The sequence below is a fragment of the Serinus canaria genome, chromosome 13, assembly GCF_022539315.1.
Source record: "Serinus canaria isolate serCan28SL12 chromosome 13, serCan2020, whole genome shotgun sequence".
Lineage (NCBI taxonomy): Eukaryota > Metazoa > Chordata > Aves > Passeriformes > Fringillidae > Serinus > Serinus canaria.
In genome coordinates this window covers 11003144-11016391 of record NC_066327.1, presented here as the reverse complement: position 1 = coordinate 11016391, position 13248 = coordinate 11003144, and the positions used below count along the sequence as shown (strand labels likewise).

General features: G+C 43.1%; 1 protein-coding gene across 1 annotated transcript in view; it reads left to right on the top strand.

Annotated features, from left to right (window-relative positions):
* ADAMTS2 (ADAM metallopeptidase with thrombospondin type 1 motif 2) overlaps nucleotides 1-13248 on the top strand; it is a 174618-nt gene that overhangs the window by 139413 nt on the left and 21957 nt on the right. Inside the window, exons 9-12 of the mRNA XM_030229256.2 lie at nucleotides 1282-1414; nucleotides 2853-2966; nucleotides 9935-10080; nucleotides 11495-11670. Of these exons, the coding sequence (XP_030085116.1) occupies nucleotides 1282-1414; nucleotides 2853-2966; nucleotides 9935-10080; nucleotides 11495-11670 (569 nt within the window). The remainder of the gene's footprint in view (nucleotides 1-1281; nucleotides 1415-2852; nucleotides 2967-9934; nucleotides 10081-11494; nucleotides 11671-13248) is intronic.

Here is a 13248-nt window from a genome sequence, read left to right as displayed (position 1 = left end):
GCCTTCCTTTTTGGACCTGGCACTTCAGGCATTAGACCTGTGTGGAGTTCCCTGACAAATTCTGTTGTTTATGACCTTTTTTTTGCTCCATACAGAAAAAGCTCTCCCCTTGTTGTGTGCAAGTTGTACAAAAAATATGGGGAAGCTACTGCCATAACCGGCAAAAGCTGAAAATGAGTAGGAAAAAAGTGCAGCAAAATACCCGAAGTAAACATGAGTCAGTCTTTTTGTCAGTATTTTTATTATTGTAGATATCTTAGGCATGGCCATAAAGATTAAAAACATTGTGAGGGAAGTGTGATTGTTTCAATTAGCAAGATCCTCCAGAGCTTTAGCCATTAAATAAAAATCATCTGGCCTAGAGGGCTGCTTTACGTTCTTTTAAATACAACTATTTATAAAATGTCTTATAACAAAGCAGAATGATGGGTTGCTTTGAAGTAAATCTAACCTCAAAATTCTGCTTTCAGCTATTGGTAACTTCAAGGCAACCTTAATGATTGCCAGGATAGGCTCGTGTATGGTGTCCTCATGTCTGTTAAATAACTGGGAGACATTTCAGAGATCCTGTGGACTGTGCTGGTGTTGTGAATCAATTCTTACCCTGTGTTAACCATTTGGTGGGACTGGCATCAGTCCTTTGAGCTGGCATGACTTGGTCAGATGTCATTCTACAGGCTGTCGTCACTCCTTAGGAGCAGAGGAGAAACTTCCATGTTGATCACACAGAAAGGAAACTTAGTTTAAACAATGGATGGAGTTGGGAGTGAGCAGGGAAAGCAGAGAGAGGGAGCAAAGCCGGGTGAAGTCTGTAAATGAGTCACTGCTTCTCAGGGAGGACACAGGGAAAGTGTAAGCTCAGTGGTATTCTGGGCTGGTTACCCTGGCCTCTGCTTTTGAAACCTCATTTGAGAGACAGCTGCAGGCTGCAAGAAATTCCATAAATGGAAAATTAATTAAACTTTCTTTTTTTCCTGGTCTCATGTGGATTCTTCCTTTGATTCTTTTCACATAAGGGGCCTGGAGACTGATAGGAATTTACCTGCAAGCTAAATGGAAATTACAATGGAAGGGCTTCAGAAAAAGATGTGTAGAATCCATTGAAGGTAGATACAGCACGCTAAAGTGAATGTGACCGTAATTGCAATATTAGCTGCTCTTAAAGACCAGGATCTGAGAAATTGTAGGCTCTATTTTGTTTGGAACAAAAAGGCAATGAAACCACAAACACAGTGCAAGCCTCACAGCCCCATCTGTTCCTGTGATTTTTGCCTGTTGCAGCTCCTACGATTGTCTGCGGGATGATCCCTTCGAACACGACTGGCCCTCCCTTCCACAGCTGCCAGGGATTCACTACTCCATGAATGAGCAGTGCCGATTTGACTTCGGTCTGGGATACATGATGTGCACAGCTGTGAGTACTTAACTTTAGCTTCTGCTGTTTCTCATCCAGGAGTGGTCTGAGTGTCTGAAATGTCCTTAAAAGGGACAGCGTAGTGAAGCCCGCAGGGAAAGATGTTGTGCCTTCTTATCTGTAAGCAAGGATCAACAACTGAATGTTGACATATGTGTTATTCTAAATATCTCTTGGTCTGGTTTTCTGGTTGGTTTTTTTTAAGCTGGAGTTACAGAAGTATTATTGTGTAGTTTCATAAATATCTGTAGTTGTCAAGCAAACAAAGTTGCTGTGTTATTGAGCCTCCTCTTGCTGGCAGCTGGTTATTTTGCTACAAAACTCCCACCCGGATGTGAAGGAGATGGATTTGCTGCCACATCTTGCAGTGCTAGCACAGGGCAGCATGCTTTTATGATCCAATTTTATGGAAAGCGTGATGCATTTTGATACCTCGCAAGAGAAAATGGGCATCACAGCAAGTAAAGACACTTGTAAGGGCTCTTGGTGACACAGTTGGCTCTTGTGTATGAGGAAAACAAGAGGCAAAGTCTATGTTTAAAGCAAGGCAAGGTTAGTGCTATTCTCAGTGGACTGGCCTCAGAAAATAGTCTTCTGCAGCAGGGCTGTGTCTCCCACCTCCAGCTCCTCAAGTGGAACTAAATATTAAATGGAAAGAGATGTTTTCAGCTGCTGGCAGCTGCTGACATGTAACATTTCTGCTTTCATTCCCATCTGCAGGAATATGTGTGCTGAGCAGTGTCCATAGATAATGGATGAGAACCTTTACAGCATGAGCTGTAGGGTTGTGTCTTTACACAATTCCCTCTGATGCTGCCTTGGAAGAATGTCCCAGCCAAAGAGCCTGGGAGATGGAGGCTTTCTATTCTTCTTTGTTCAGAATAGCCAAAAGCATGTCCAGACATCATGATTTAGTATGTTTTGTGGTGGGTGCTTCCCATTCTCTCCTATAGAAGCCTTTACATTGTAGGTAAAATGCTGATTTATTCACTGGATTGGGGACCTGATCTTAAATTTCCATCCCCCTAAGAAGGGGATTACAACAGCTGAGCTGAAGTCTGAGCAGTTCATTTCCATCTCCCATGGGTGCACAAGGATTTTTTGCTTTGTCTGCCAAATGAAGCAGCCCCATTTGGAGAAGCTGTAAGAAAAGGCAGAGTGTGTCTCACTGCCTGAGGAAGCTGGTTGGTCACTTGTGTAAAACTATTTTTGCTGGACTTTATTCCATCTCATGCAGGTGGGATCTCGCCTCAGAGTCATGATTCTGTATGCTCAAATATTCAATCCACTGACATCACGGTGCTCCTCAGGGATCAGCACTAACAGCTGGCATTTTGAACCTAGGAAAGGAACCCCCCCATCTGCAGCTTCTGTTGCAGTTTCCAGTGGGAGCTCTCTCAAAGCATCATCCCCTCTGATTTTTTTGTGTGTGTTCCAGTTCCGTACATTTGATCCCTGCAAGCAGCTGTGGTGCAGCCACCCTGAGAACCCCTATTTCTGCAAAACAAAGAAAGGGCCTCCGCTGGACGGGACCATGTGTGCACCAGGGAAGGTGAGAGCTGTGTACCCACACACCCGTGGTGTTCATGTGTGTTTGTGTGCAGCTGGGGATATTCCCCTCAAAATCAAGAGGAGCAAGAAAAGAGCCTGTCTGGAGGACCTGAGGTTTGCTAAGATGGGCAAACTCCTGAGTGCAGGTGAAGTGCTGAGCATTAACTCAGCTGGTTGGAGCATGGTGTGAATAGCTCATGGGTTTGACCTCTGTAGGGGCCATTCACTCAAGAGCTGGACTTGCTGATCCTTGTGGTCTCATCCAACTCAGAATATTCTGTGATTCTGAGCAGTGTGAGGGAAGGACATGGGGTGAGGCTGGCCTGTCCTGCATGGCCACTCTGGGACCATTAAACCCCGTCCTCAGGCAGGTCATGGCAGTATCTGCCCCACGCAGGTCTCTGTGGCAAAGCCAAAAATGGGGAAATTTCCTTTCTCCTACGACTCTTTTGAGGTCAGGGTGTTGTGCTTGGACCAGCAATGTTGCTGTGGTGCTGCCTGGCCTCCCCCATGCAGAGAGCAGTGGGAGCTGGAGAAACTGCCAAGCCACGGCCGCTGGAGCTTCCCGGAGGGAAGGGATGGATGTGGGAGCTGAGTGCCAGCTAGAGAGAACCCACGTGGCAGCACAGAGGGGCTGTGAGCAGAGAAGGGCAGGTCTGTGGAGGTGGATTTGCAGGTTTGATGAGAGCCCAGGGAGGAGCAGTGGAGGGATGTGTGGGGTGGCAAAGGCTCAGAGAGCTCCGTCTGAGCTGGAGCCGCTCCCAGCCCCAGCTCTCCTCTCTGGAGAGCACACTCTGCTCACAGTGGGTCTGAGCTCCAATCCTTTGAAGTCTGATGAAAAAAATCTGGCTTCCCTGGGCTTTGGATGCAGTGACTGAGGGGGAGAGGAAGATGTCGCTACTTGGAAAGGTTTTTTTACAACCCAATGTATGACATCATTTATGCGATAAATGAACCATATTAGCAGCTGCTGTTATGGCTTGAAAAGTCTTTTTATGAAAAAGTTATGTTAAATTAATTCCCCAGCAAGTCACGCTCTATCCAAACCACTCCCTTCTGGTTTTCTCTTCTTTAAATTATTCCTGTTACAAAAGCTTTGTTTCTTATTAAAAAAAAAAAAATAAAAAAAATAGGTTACAATCCAAAATTTTAGACAATTTGTTTGGATACACTTTTCTTTATCTTGATTCTTAAATTAGAAATATTCATGACCACCAACTGAAAAAAAATAAAAAGTTATATTCCATTTTGTTGCATCACCCTCTTCCCTGCACTATTCATTCATATTAGTATTTGAACAGAAATGAGGAGAAAAAAGGAATTTGTAACCTTACAGTTAAGGATCTGTCAGTGCTTCCATTATAAACAGTTTGTCAGGATATTATGCAACTCAGCTGTAAAAATTTTCTTTGGACTGGAACTTGGGATCCAAGGCTTCAGCAAGCTGTGCAGACAGCCAGGCTTTTGAGCTCTGCAGAGATGCAAGAGAGTATGTGTACATTCTGAAGTTTCAGTAGATGATAGGACTCTGACTGTTTTATTCCCAAGGGAGCTGTCCCAGTTTTTTGATAAATAAACTTGCTGCCACCTTCCAGAAGAACCTGAGAAAATGATGTAAAATGAAAACCATTTTATTAGATAAGGCTCAGCAGTCTGAACTAAATGGTTTGGGTTTTTTAAAATAGTGTGAGTTCTGGAGGTTATATAGCTGACTTTATGTGTCTGGGCTCAGCATTTGACCAGTGTATTTATTAGATGCTGGTGTTTTTAATACAGGTACATCAGATCAATGCTTTTACTTCTGTTCCTTTCCTTTTCATCCCTGCCCTTGATTTTGCTTTCCCCTGTTCACTCCCTTCACCAGCTGGGACAATACCAGAGGCTCTTGCCTGAATGCACGGGGCTGTAAAATGCATTTATTGCCCAAAGCTGGGACTCACTTGCTGTGGGGCAGCTTCCTTCAGGTACATCTCCCAGGATCCCTCATCAGCACTTGAGAAAAATGGAAAATAATTTCAAACATGATCTCCTATTTTCTTTGGAATCATGCCAGAAAAGAAAAGTACAGAAACATAAGCAATTAAAGATGTTGATTGAGAAAGATTCATTTGTTTCCCACTTAAGAGACTTGCAGTTTTCATGATTTCATACCACTAATTCCCAGGGCCTATTTTAAGCTCAAACCAATCACAACACTGCTGATGTGTCACAGAAACATCCTGGCTTTGCTGCAGCTGAGGGGACAGGATGCCAGAAATGAAAGTGGTGCTGGGGAGGCGAGCACGGCGGGTGGTGCGTGGATGTTCTCACCTAGGGCTGGTGTTCACACAACTGAAAACTGATCCCAGATCCAGCAAGATGCCATGGGGGAGAATCCAGTCCACCTGCCTCCTTCCCAGCTGATGGTCAAGGGGCAAGAACAGCCCTGTGGGAGATGTGAAATCTGGAGCAGGTTTTTGGCAGGCAGAATGGGAGGGAGCACGTGTCTGCACACCCAGGCTGTGTCCTGGACCCAGACACCAACCCTTGAAAGGGAAGATGAGGCTTTCTAATGCTGTCTATACCTGTGTATGTATGTGTACAGATAAGTATATATATTTATGTAAATCCTTGTAAGCTCTTCTGTGCCTGTGGTTATTTGAACTAAGTTGACAAAAGAGTGAGGTTCTGCCGCTTTGAAAACTTCTTATTAAATCTTCTTGTGCAAATGGAGATACTAAGCAACCATTATGTTAATTGGCAGCAAACTAATAATTTGCTGTGTTTAAAGATAAAAAAAGAACATAATCTCCTGGACCTTCCCAGTCAGAAAAGAAAACTGCTATTTTGACAGAATCCTAAAGGAAATAGAATAATTTATACTGCTCCCAGGTTGATTTTTTAAAACCAGATTGAGTTTTCAACAGCAAGAGGGAAGTTTCTATCAGTTTTATGAGGCTTTGAGGATGCAGCCACTTGCAATGATCACATTACCTTCCACGAAATAACTCCAGTGTGTAAAGTTAAGCACATGGAGCCTCAGAGTCTTACTGTGGAGTCACAGACACTCCATAAATTGCTATAGTAAACCACACAGACAAGACATAACTGTGCAAAGCTTAACTCAGCCCCGCATTCTGGAGATTGAAAGAAAACATATGCTGTCAGCTGATAATTTATTTACTTGTATACAATTCTGTCAGCTCTACTATTAGTCTCAGGCTTCTGAATCCAGGCAAACTTCAGAAATCTATCATCATTTTTTGTTATTCCATATTTTAAAAGATATTATTCTGCTGGGGAGACATTTATGTTGGCTAAAGTAGCTAACTGCTCTCCACAGGGTAGAAATAAAATCCAGAGTCAGTCATGCAGGGAGATCACATGTTTGAGTCCATCTGCTTGCTGCAGTGACTAACATCAAGGTTTGCACCACCTGAGCCTCTTTTTTTTTTCTTTTCTTGGAGAGAGGTTAAGAGCCTGGTAGCTGCCCCTGCCAACCAAGCTGATGTTGCTCTTGGATTTGGCTCCTGTGCCAAGGATCCAGCGCAAACCTAGCAGGTCTTCTCTTTGCTTGCACTGTGCTAATGAGATGATCTGAGTAAAGCTTGGAATGATTTTTTATTCTGTCAGGAAAGGAAGGGAATGATTAAATATTGAAATAAATAGACATTTTTGAGAAGAAAGATGGACCAAGAAAAGAGGGTTCTGAAAACGCTAATGTGTACTCAAAGCAATCCAGTTAATTTCCCACTGAGAAAGCTGACCTCAGCTTCTCTTGGAGACAGGAGACAGATGGGTGAGTGTGTGCTGTGTTAGTCACCACAGAAACGGAGAGTACTTGCTCCTCCACTGAAGAAACTTTTACTGCCTCAGAGTAGTTCTCAGTGTTGGAACTTTCAGTTCATCCCTTGCAACTAATTATTTCAAACAGATGGAGCAGAGCAGGCCAGCCTGCGTGTGATGGGGGATGCAAATAAATCCGAAACACCCTCCTGGTGGGACCCCAGGACAGTGAGGAGAGCTGAGCACCCCAGCCTTGGTGCAGTTTGAGGGGTTCCTTGGCAGGTCCTGGAGCATCAAGTGAGGAGATCAGAGAGGTGCCTGTTGCTGCCCAATATAAAATACTTACAGATACCCACAGAAGATCTTCAAGCCTTTTCTTGGAAAATTGACTTGCAGATGTGTTAAGCCCACAGGAACACACTGGCTCTTTTTTTGGCATCCACAGCAGTTGTTTCAAAGAACTGCTGAAAACAGCAGTGGAATGTTTTACTGCAAGAAATTTAAGCTCCCTCTCCTGGAAATTGCACTTGTTTTGGACTGCCCTGTTTGCCAGAAAAATAGGCGAGACTGCAAGAAGTCATCTTCAACTAAGAAAACAATTTGCATTTACCCATTTTTTTCTCATTTAAAAAAGAAAATTGCTTTAATATGCTTCATTCTTTAAGTGAAATCCCCTGTTTATGAAGGAAATAGTGCTTGAAATTGGCTCTTTTCCACCTCATTATGTAGTTAATGTAGTAGCAATAGGAAGGGTTGGCTTTAGCTTCCTTTATTACACTGGAGATTGCTCTGTCTCTGGTTTTACCTTCTCATGCATTTTCTTGCATGGATCTGCACAGAGTAAGATTCATTAGTGAATCATTTTGTTTTCTCTAGGCTCCATTCTTTTAATCCACAAAAAAAAAAAAAGGCAGAGCTGGGGATGAATCATTTTACACAAATGCTTCTCTCCTAATAGCTCTGCCTCAGCTTCCCAACAATCAGCATCTGCCCAGCTTCTGCACTAAAAATCAGTGCTGCTCTTCTCTTTACACAGCAAAGTCACTGACACTATTCCATGTTTACCTTCCAGTTCAGGGACCAGTCTCAATGTCAGTGAGGGGATTTATTAGAAGTTGTTGCAAACCTACATCCTGCTATTCCTGACTAAAACAGGGAAAAGAGGCTGGGAAGCACAGTGTCATCACGTGTCTCTCCCTCTCCTCCATAAGTCCAAGCACTGGATTCTGGATCATCACACAATGAACATAGGCTAAATGGCTCCTGAAATGGATTTGGTCACTGCTGTGGAACTTACACCTGAGAGATGCAGCAGCCTGATAAAAGGATGTGTGAGCAAGCACAGATCAGGAGCTGTCACTTCACATCTGCTTCCAAGCCCAGCTGAAATGTCTATTGACAAGCTGAGACATTGCCAGCTCCCCCCTCACTGCTGAATGGTCCCCTGGCAGCACAGGGCTCCACGACTCAAAATGTTTGTTCAAACAAACCTCTCTAAAGCCGTAAGTAAACAGTCCCTGAAGGGTACAGCCCTGAGCTTCTAAACCAAAAAAAGCAAAGGACATATTAGCATTTTGTATTTCTTTCATGCTTTGCTGAATTATCTCTTGTTCTGTCAAACATCTAAGAAAAATTTGCCCATTACAGCTCTGGAGCAGGATTGGTATAATTGGCTTTGTGGTAACTCATCTATTTCAATAGGTTTTGACTTTGAATATCTGAAGTAATGGGAAAGAAAAAAATAGTTGAAACCTAATTTCTACTCTCTCTTCTATTCCTTGTCCAACCAAATCAGCCCCAAAATAAATTGCATGAATAAGGAGCCAGTCACTGAGCAGATTACTGAACCAGGAAGCTGTGCCTTGTCACCATTCTAATGATTCTCTCTTGAAATTCAGCATTATTAATGATTATCCTGCACTTTTAGATTTGCCTTCCAGATCACTAATGGCTCTATGCTCAAGAACTCTCTCCTGTTATATATCTTCTGATTTTGTTTTTGCTGGCAGCATGCATTTAGCCATATGCTTGTCTTGTGCAGCCTGCCAAATTCCTGCGTTCCAGGGCTTGTTAAGCTGTGTAAAATGTTGTTGTTGACTTGAATGTTAAGGAAAGTAAGTGACTGATTTCACTTGTTGTTGCAGCCATCTGTGCTCCTGAGCCAGAGCTCTGGTCCCAGCAGTAACCACTAACGCAGACAAACTGTGACAGTCTCCTGCAAAGTCGTTTGTTTGCTGGAATATATTTTCCAGCACCCACACTTCATCAGTAGACTTTTATGAAAGCAGAAATAGTACTGAAAGGGGCCAGAGTCTTGTGATCCTTGAGAAGAATTCTTTGTGACTTCAGCTGAGAAAAACTTCCATGATTAGGGACTGGAGAAATTGGTGGAAAGGCATTGACAGGTTTCTTTAACAGGAGATGACAGTAGAGATGATCAGTACTGGAGCTATAAAGGCTTTCAAAGAAATAAAATAAATCCCTTAATAGTTTTGGGGTTGTAGCAAATTCTATGTTTCATCTGCTGTGGAATGACTGTATTAAAAACCAGGTAAAAGAAAGGAGAAAGTGTGGTAGGGCATGATGAACTGTGCAGCTGCAGGACTGCTCAGGGCTGTCCCTAAAGAATGCCTCCTTTCTTTTGGTCAGGTTTACCATGAGATCTCCAGAGAGACACTGCAAAAGTTTTTAATTAATAGCATTAATGTCTACAATGTGAGCTTGCTTTAATTCCATGACACTTTGCTGATTGCATTTACTATATGAATATGTGTGTGGATTTGGGAGCAGCTGGGCAGGATGGTGCAGTGGCCAGAGCTCCTGAAAGTGCTGCCTAGAGAGGCTACAGGCAGTAGTGGAGGCAGGATGTTACTGTTAGCCTCCAAGATTTGGGATTCTGCCATTTCCCTTTAATGATATCCCTGCTGCAGACAGGTAATGAGGAAATGTAACACTGACAACAGTTTAACAGACTTGGTAGGCTTGAAACCTGAATGCACAGATGTGCATACTGACATGTAAGGTTGTAAAATCCGAGTGAGTTTGGGATCATGGGCACAATCTGACAGCAAGTCCCTCTACTTTCTACTGGAGAGGTGAAAAATTCCAGAATTTGTGCTGAAAATTAGAATGTGTGGTACAACAATTTCTCATCTGATGTAAGTTTATCATCTAATCATTCTGACATCTGATTCTGTCTTTCAGCATTGCTTTAAAGGTCACTGCATCTGGCTGACACCAGACATCCTGAAGCAGGATGGGCACTGGGGGGCCTGGAGCAAGTTTGGCTCCTGTTCCCGCACGTGTGGCACCGGGGTGAAGTACAGGACCCGGCAGTGTGACAACCCCCAGTAAGTGACACCCCGCTGGTGTGGGGCTGCACTGATGTGCAGAGGCTGCACAGGGATCCTCAGTGCATGGCCAGTGCAGCAGGGCAGGAAAGGATGCTGAGTGGTGCTTGTTAAATCTGACCCACAGCATAAGTTGTCAGAAATTCTGCTTTTGGCCCTTAGCAAGTCATGAATCATCTTTATTTCTCAGTTTATCCATCCATTAAACTGGTCATGCAGTTACAAGAGCTAATACAGTACTGTGTAAAGCTTAAGTAAAAGTTTAGGGTCCTATATATCCTCTCATTTTAAAATGGGAGTATGAAATAACATAAGTGATTTACTAGATTTTTTTAAAACCTTTTAAAAAGCTTTCTTTAATCCACCTTTTAGGATATTTCAACAAGAAGATCTTAAAATATTTTCAAACTGTTTTCATTCCAAGTTGGAACAAAGCTCCTGAGATCAGAACTTTCCCCAAAGTTAATTTTAGGAATTTTGAATTGTCTTGCTTTAATAACTTACATATGGGTCATCTAGATAATGTAGAATGATTCCATTTCAATAATAGTGGAAGTAAAGTATAGTTAATAAAGATTGGTATATACATATGATAGGAAATGTGTAATTATTGCTATCTTAGTGTGATGTCATAAAATGTCAAGGTCCTAACAGCAAGGACTAAAACAATTGTTGGAATTAAATGATTTTAACAGAGAGGGTATTTTTAACATTGAATTTCTTGGTTTATTGATAAAGCAATTGAACTTGGCTAGTATTAAAATTCATCTTATCATTAATTTGGTTTTTTTTTTAAATTGAGTTTTATGAAGCAGCATTCTCCAATGGAAATTGTTCTGTTAAGAAAACATTTTCCAGTTCTCTTTTCAGCATTTATTACTTTGGCAACAGAGAAACGACCTTTATAATTGTGGGCACAGCTTTAGTTGTAAAACCTATTTGCATGTAGGAGAAGCCTAACATGCTATTGCAAACATTTTCTGTGTTTCCTGGAAGAGGATGAAAACCCAGCTACAGGTCCTGAGCTCTGTGTTGCCAGATCTGCCAGAGATCTGGTGCACATCTGCCTGGGGGCACACACTGGGCTGGGCTGTTCTGCCTTTGCTGCTGCTTTAGGGGTGAATGTGAAGAGTTCTGCTGTGCTTTCCTTTCCTGGCTACACCAAGAAAATGGCTTCTCCTGCCTTTATAAAGTAATTTAAACCTCTTCTTGCAGAAGTTGCTTTTGAACAGCTAAATAGCGACAACAGGTTTTGAAAAGAAATATGTGTTTTACATATCAGAAATACAACCCTGGCTTCATCAACTGCCTGCTGACATGATTGGTAAACAAATGGCTCCTCAAAAGATTTAATAGACACTTGATTAATGAAATAGTTAGAAAAACTAACCATAGGCTTCTCTGGCTGTCTCAGTCCTGCCAACGGAGGCCGCACGTGTGTGGGGCCGAGCTACGAGTTCCAGCTGTGCAACACCCAGGACTGTCCCAAGGACTTGGAGGATTTCAGAGAGGAGCAGTGCCGGCAGTGGGACCCCTACTTTGAGTACCAGAACACCAAACACCACTGGCTCCCCTATGAACATGTTGATGGTGAGCAGCCCTTCTCCTGTGAAAACTAAAATCAGTTGCAAATATGAATAAAAATTGTATAGGGAGGGGTAAATCTTCTTCCCAGGAAATCATGCCTCCTCCATCTGTGAGGAGGTGTTTGGAGGGATCAGTGAGTATCAGTGCATGAGTGACTCAATTTATACAATGCACTTGGATTTCCAGAAAACTTTGAACACTGGTCCCCAGTGCCAGCTGTCAAATGGACTTGCCATGAGATAAAAGGGAATAAAAAGGAATGGTTTTGCATGGGAGGATGGCCCCACTCTGAGAGCTGCAGAAGGACCTTGTGACACTGAGTGACACAAGAAGGCAAAGGAAGTTTGGTGTTAATGAATGCCAGTAATGGGGTAAAAACTGGTGTGTGTGTGTGTGTGTATGGTAGGCTCTGAAGAGAAAGGCTGGGAACAGCTTTAGGAAAAGATCAGTTCAGTGACTGTGAAGGGAGAGATGGAGAGCACTGATCTGCCCCTGTGTGCCTGCATGTTGTGCCTGCACTTTAAATACTCAGCCAATGCAGCTCAGGTTGTGCCCATCTCACTGCTGCCCAGGCTGCTAAAAAACCCACAGCTGAACTCCAGCCAGAATAAAGCAAACATAAATAATGACTTCTGGATGAGGAGGGTTTGGATAAACCAGGACTTTTCACCCTGGAAAAGCAAGGATAGAGATTAAAAAGACAGAGTTACAGAGTTGGGAGTGGCCCAAAGAGACTGAACGTGGAATGATTATTGAGTTCCTCATAACACGAGCCTGGGAACATCAAATAAAATTATCAGGTGGCAGATTTAAAACAAATAAGAGGAAAAGCTTAGTACCAAGCATCTAATTATCTTGAAATTCACTGCCACAGAGGATTGCTGATGCCAGAAAGCTTTAGAAATTATTTTGAAAAGTTCTTGACATTTCTACAGTCCATTAAGAGCCATTAAACACCAAGTTCCAGTCATGATTTTGGAAGTCCCCAAGCTGCAGTGTAGGAGGAACTGGGAGAATATTCTGAGAAAAGTTTCCAGTTTGTTCCTGTGTCTTCCTCCAAATGCTGCTGGCACTGTTGGAGGCAGCTGTTGGGTTGGATGGGTGCTGGCTCTCAAACCAGCAAGGTTGACAGAGATCATCTCCTAGGACAAAAATGTTCCTGTTCCTCTTAATGCCTCAGCTTAACTGTCAGTGCAAGTGCAGCTGGTTGTTTTGGGCCATGTCTGCTCTTGCCAGAAACACACTGAGATGTTTTACCAAACAAAGAGGCAGAGGGCACTGAGTCTCAGCTTGTTGAATGAGCAGTGTGAGCTGCTCACTGCTTTTGAGCCCTAACACCTCGCTTGAATGACAAATTCTTGAGGGCAGGGTTGGCCTGGCAAGGGGCAGGTTCTGAGCACCCACCCCACCCTCAGCCCAGCTGCCCTCGCTGGGAGGGGAAGGGTCACTTTGGGTGAATCATTTTGCATTCCAACGAGAGGACACTCTGCCAGAAATTAATAGCAAATTCCTTGTAATTAATTTGCCTGACTTTCTTCCCAAAGAGTTCTCAGAGTTCCCTCATTCTTTTCATGCCATCTT